General features: G+C 40.5%; 1 protein-coding gene across 1 annotated transcript; it reads left to right on the top strand.

Moving 5' to 3' along the window:
* Positions 1 to 3,324: 3,324 nt before the first annotated feature.
* On the top strand, positions 3,325 to 5,467 carry LOC147605621 (small ribosomal subunit protein eS4z-like). Its single transcript, XM_086793022.1, has 5 exons — positions 3,325 to 3,404; positions 3,509 to 3,586; positions 4,009 to 4,189; positions 4,624 to 4,721; positions 4,828 to 5,467. The coding sequence occupies exons 1-5, from the start codon at positions 3,402 to 3,404 to the stop codon at positions 5,260 to 5,262; spliced, it is 795 nt and encodes a 264-aa protein (XP_086649148.1). The 5' UTR covers positions 3,325 to 3,401; the 3' UTR covers positions 5,263 to 5,467.
* Positions 5,468 to 5,894: the final 427 nt, after the last annotated feature.

Below are 5,894 nucleotides of genomic sequence, written 5' to 3'. Positions count from 1 at the left end.
ACTAATGCTCTCGCTACTTTTATGACCATGATGAACACTATACTTTATCCTTATATAGGGAAGTTTATGGTGGTTTTTATTGATGATATATTAGTCTTTGGTCAAAATGAACAAGAACATATTGAGCACCTTAGAAAAGTATTTCAATTATTGAGGAAAAACAAATTATTTGCTAAAAAATCTAAATGTGATTTCTTCAAAAAAGAAGTACAATATCTTGGACACATAGTGTTTGAGGAAGGGATTTGTATGGATCCTGATAAAGCTGAAGCTATATTGAGATGGAAGGCCCCATCTAATATAGATGAGTTACAAACCTTTTTAGAACTTGCTGAACCCCACTGACACAAGTGGCGTCTCTAAGAATTGACATAGCTAACACCAATGCTGCTAACATTTCTAACCTTGTAGAATCAGAGCCGCAATGGCCTCTCTAAGAATTGACCCAACTAGCACCAATGCTGCTAACATTTCTAACCTTGAAGAATCAGAACCACAGTGCCACCCACGAGTCCCCACGATAACACCAATGTTTTCATGCTGGGGATGACAAATGTTTCCATGTTGGGATGTACAAATAATAACCCAACTAATGAGAGCGGACCTTTTTCCTCGTGCAAACTAGTGAGCTCTTGATCCCTTGCTTCCTTATCCTCTCCTATGAAAATGAGTAAGTGAGGTTTTCTCTTCCAAGTTAACAAGCTCTTGACAGCTAAGAGGGGCTGCCTCTCAAAGAGCTTAAGGGAAGTATTAAAACCTAGATAGGATTTATGTATCTCAATACATGTACATGATGTGATGGATCCATATGAATTATGTTGATTCACATTCTTGTTTGTCGTGACACATATATGCTGCAACATGAATAGGGACCCTTGGTATAAATTAAGCCATGTCATGATATATTAAAGCTCGCTATGATGCTCTCAAAATAAATGCAACAACTATAAGGGCTTAGCACAATGGCTAATCATGGAGTCAGGACCATACAAAGGTTTGGAGATTGGTGCATGTAGATACAACGAGAAGGGGATGTCACGTACAATCTCCATAAGATAGCCAATGTTGTGTCATTGGTGCCACCTATCATTTTTTACACGATTCCCACCATCTCTAGACAATAAATACACCAATCCCTATGATTTATAGGGGGAGGGTTGTATTGACCCATTATCATTCTCACATATTTAGTGGTACCGATTCTAGTGTGCACCCTTGCCATTGTGATTTTGTGTATAGTTGTAATCATGATTTTATACTATTGATCAAAGTTTATGAACTTTTGGTTAGTTTCATATATGTTCAATAAAGACATTTTATCAAACATAAGGATTAAAGGGCATACTCTCCTTCTTGCTTTCCCACATTGTTAGGAACCGGCTTGATATTTGTGTTTAAGACCTAAGATGGGGACGTGTGTTTATAGAGAGCCCCGTCGAATCAATGTATTTGGATGTTGTTGGATATGATAATTCAACTATGAATATTGATCAAAACATACTCAAGGTGGATCAAAGCTTGTACAAAACATCATGAACATGAGGGATAAAAACTAGTATATGTAGAAATTGCTTTGAGATTCCATAGCTGACTCAACATTATCAATATAATGAATAAAATCATCTTCTAAAGAAGTAATGATAATACCAAGTGCTTGCTCATCTTTTGCTTGAAGTGCAGCCGTTGTCTTCATGAGGTAGCCCTTCATCTTGATTTGCCAGGTATGAAACCCAGTTCCGTTGAATTTGTCGAAAAATTTGGAGCTCATGATGATGCAATATGATGCTTGATGTTGATAACTTGCTCATATAGATGATTTAAGCCCAAATAATAATAATATCATCAATATAGATCAAAATAATAAGCACCATGTTGTTGGAGCAAGAGAGGCTTCTAGAAAACAGGCGACTGAAAAAAGACTTCGTACAGCAGCTCCTATGGACCAATTACTACAAGATTTGGTATGCTGAATCCTTACATTATAGACTTGAAGCACCTAAGAGGAATTAGGCAAATTCATGGAGACGACGCCGAATGAACGCGATTAGCAGAACACTACTTGTTTTGATTGGCGACGACGATTTCATGAAGAAGCGACCAAACCCGCCTTCGAGCTTCGTTTTAGGGCTTGCGTGGGATCACAGCAAGAGGCCTATATCAAAATATTGAAGTATAATCTCCTCAGATGCAAGCATGGAGGCAATCTACAGCATGTTGTCCAAACAGGGAAAAAACAGGCTATGGTGATTAAGAGAGAGATGAGGGTTTTTGCTAATAAACTAAACCTAATTGGATCATGCTCTGATACCAAATGTTGGATATGATAATTCAACTATGAATATTGATAAAAACATACTCAAGGCGGATCAAAGCTTCTACAAAACATCATGAACATGAGGGACAAAAACTAGTATATGCAGAAATTGCTTTGAGATCACAAAAAGACTCTAATTATGATTAGGCATGAACCAAACTTATATAATCACTTGATCACGACTTGTACCTCCTCTACCCTATTTTTAGTTGTATGAGTTGCATGAAGTGTGGATGGGAGTTTCGATCTTGTGTCTTTGTGGGCAAAGCCCTTAACTCTATTGTTGGGTTACTGTCCTCACCCCAATGTCAAACTTGTTTCCTCTCCACCCTAATGTCAAACTTGTTTGTAGGATTGTTGAATGGAAGGATGCTTGTTGCGGTTTGTCGAGTGTGAATCTACATGTATCCACCATGGCGATGTATCTATGAACTTTTGAATCCTATTACACATCATGCACACTTGACAAAAAAAAGTAACGACTAAATTGTGAGACAATCAAAGATTAGGGCCAAAATGATTTGCATAGGATAACTGGCCGCCCATCTTTTAGCATAGATAGGTTGCGCACATGGAGCTTTTGGGCTCCGTCCAACAATAAGAAAAAAATTATTTTAATAAGCTATACAGCCCACTGTCTCCACCCATCGGACTAGAATGCCTTTAGCTAAAACCACTTAGTTCGGTGAGGCGACTGAGTCGGCTGTGAATGGGATTGCGACATGTGGCAGCTACTGATGTAGAGCCTCAAAGTCTGTGCTGATCGGGAGCAGAGAAGTGAAGAGAAGCATCGTGTGCATAGATAGATAAAGAAGCATTGATGTGTGTGTATGGAGAGAGAAACAGGCAGGCATGTGTGAGATGTGCCCCTCTGTCCGGCACATTCCGATCGATCAATTTTTTGGCCAACGACTAAATTGAGAACCGGCCGCCCATCCCTGACCAGTGTCTGAAACAGCCGGTAACCCTGGTCAGGGATGTGATTAAACCCATGTTAGGGTTTCGCTCATAGTCGCCTCATAGCGGTGGCGTTTATCGGTGCTCGTTCTTTCGAGCAAGGTGCAGAAGCTGCCCGTAGCTCGCAATCATGGTGAGATCGCAAGCCCGCCTCTCTCTCTCTCTCTCTCTCTCTCTCCGTCGAGCTCCCAGACTACGTGTTCTCTGAGCGTTTGTTATTATGTATTTTGTTTGCAGGCTCGCGGCCTCAAGAAGCATCTTAAACGCCTCAATGCGCCTAGGCACTGGATGCTTGACAAGCTCGGTGGCGCCTTTGTAAGATCCCGCCTCTCTCTTCTTGCCCTTTTGTTTCGAAGTTCAATCTACGGTGCGGTCTCCAAGTCGAACCTTGATCGGTCTAGGGTTCTGTCGCTTTTTCCGGCTGATGGAGTAGTGGCTGCAAGTTTGGGTGTTTTGGAAGTTGGTTATTTGGAGTGTATTGGTGCTGTTTATTTTGGATGTGTATACAAACTTTGTTCACGGTTTATATTTAACATGTAGGTATCTGGCTAGCCGGAATTCTATGCCATGTACTCAATTTAGGGTTACATGGATTTCGTGATATTCTAGCAGATGCCTGTTCTCTAAACATTGATTTAAGGCTTCTTTGGTCTTGGGATTGGTCTACGCATCAATGTAGTTTGATGTTGTTGCTCTTTGGCCACCTTGTTTAACTTTTATGCAGTTGACACTTGCAGGCTCCGAAACCCTCTGCAGGACCCCACAAGACCAGGGAATGTTTGCCTTTGGTTGTGCTTCTGAGGAATCGGTTGAAGTATGCTCTCACTTACCGTGAAGTTATTGCCATAGTCATGCAGCGGCTGATCTCTGTCGACGGCAAGGTCCGCACTGATAAGTGCTATCCTGCCGGATTCATGGGTAAGAGCCCTTATTCATGTTTTTCTGGCACATCGCATGTCTAGCCTTTCATATTGTCACACATATTTAGTGTTCCTATTTTTTCTGCTCAATTGCATCCTAGTTCTGAGCTTCAAGCTCAGTGGACTGTCAATTTATCCAGGAAATACCTGTGACTTTTTACCTGCCTGTCCTATGATACATGTATTAGATTTGCACACAGGGTAGGACATGCAACTGTTCTTTAACAGGTTGTGCTATTCTACGTTGGATCCAAGATTGAGTGGTGCACCCAGGAAAGTTCATGTCTTTTCTGGCTGTGCATTCCAGTGCACTACCCTGTTGTGGCCCACCTTTTTTTTTAATCATTAACATGTCCTAACCGTTATTTGCTTGTTTGAAATTTCATTTCAGGGCTTTGCTTGCCCTGTCTGACTTCACATGTTTGTGTGCAGATGTTGTGTCGATTGCCAAGACCGGAGAAAATTTCCGTTTGCTCTATGACAGCAAGGGAAGGTTCACCCTACACTCTATTAGCCTTGAGGAGTCTAAGGTATGATTAGTGTGCACATTTGTTTGGTATTTAATGCATATATGCTTAAAGACTTATATGTAGCAACATTTGTCATTAGTGTGTGATTGCAGACTTTTTTTTTCAGTATAAACTCTGCAAGGTCCGAGCTGCATGTTTTGGTGACAAGGGAATCCCTTACATCACGACCTATGATGGCCGTACAATTCGCTACCCTGACCCTCTGATCAAAGCCAATGATACCATCAAGATTGAGATTGAGACAGGAAAGGTTGTTGAATTCATTAAGTTTGACATAGGTAACATTGTTATGGTGACTGGTGGAAGAAACAGGGGAAGAGTTGGTATCATAAAGCATCGGGAAAAGCATAAGGGCAGCTTTGAAATTATCCATGTGCAAGATAATGCAGGTCAGGAATTTGCTACCCGTCTAGGTAATGTTTTTACAATTGGCCAAGGAAGCAAGCCTTGGGTAACTCTACCTAGAGGAAAGGGTATTAAGTTATCTATTGTGGAAGAAGCCAAAAAAAAAGCCGGAGCACTGAAACCAGCAGCTCCTTGAAAGTTCAGCAGGCTGTTCATTTCACTACTTTAGTTGTTATCCAAATACGGTTCTGAGCTGATTAGTCTTTTTGGAGATTGAGTACGGAGTTTTAAAATTTAGGGAATGCTCATGTTTAGGTTTTTTGGACTGAAATTACTTCAGGCTGGTTTGTGCTGTACTTGACAACCAAGTCATAGTATTGAATTTGACATTCCTTGTGGTATATTTTACTGTTATTGTTCATTTCAAGGGATTTTCTTTTTTGTTTTTTTAACTATGAATGGAGAGCAACAAGAAAATTCATGAATTTCCGGAGGCTTACCGGTAGTAAGCTTTTCCTACTGGATGATAGGGTGCAAGGCATCAGACATTTCATGTTCTGAAGTTCTATTGTGATTTGTGATGGAGGTTTGTTTGATATTTTATGACGGCTGCTTATTCTATTGGTATTTTCAAATTGACGTGGTTCTGTAATTCTATTGCTGCCTTGAGGTGGGTGGTTGTTGAGTGTAACGTGTTACTCCAATTTTCATACATATACTGTACAAGACTGAAAACCAGTTTCTTTTTCACATCCCCCATGATGTAGTGTTATCTTTTGCGTTATAGATGAAAAATTCTGGTAGGTTTCAATGGTTGGAAACGCTGCC

This window comes from Cibotium barometz, chromosome 59 (assembly GCF_041138505.1).
Source record: "Cibotium barometz isolate CiBa-2024 chromosome 59, ASM4113850v1, whole genome shotgun sequence".
Lineage (NCBI taxonomy): Eukaryota > Viridiplantae > Streptophyta > Polypodiopsida > Cyatheales > Cibotiaceae > Cibotium > Cibotium barometz.
This window is presented reverse-complemented; position numbering and strand designations above follow the sequence as displayed.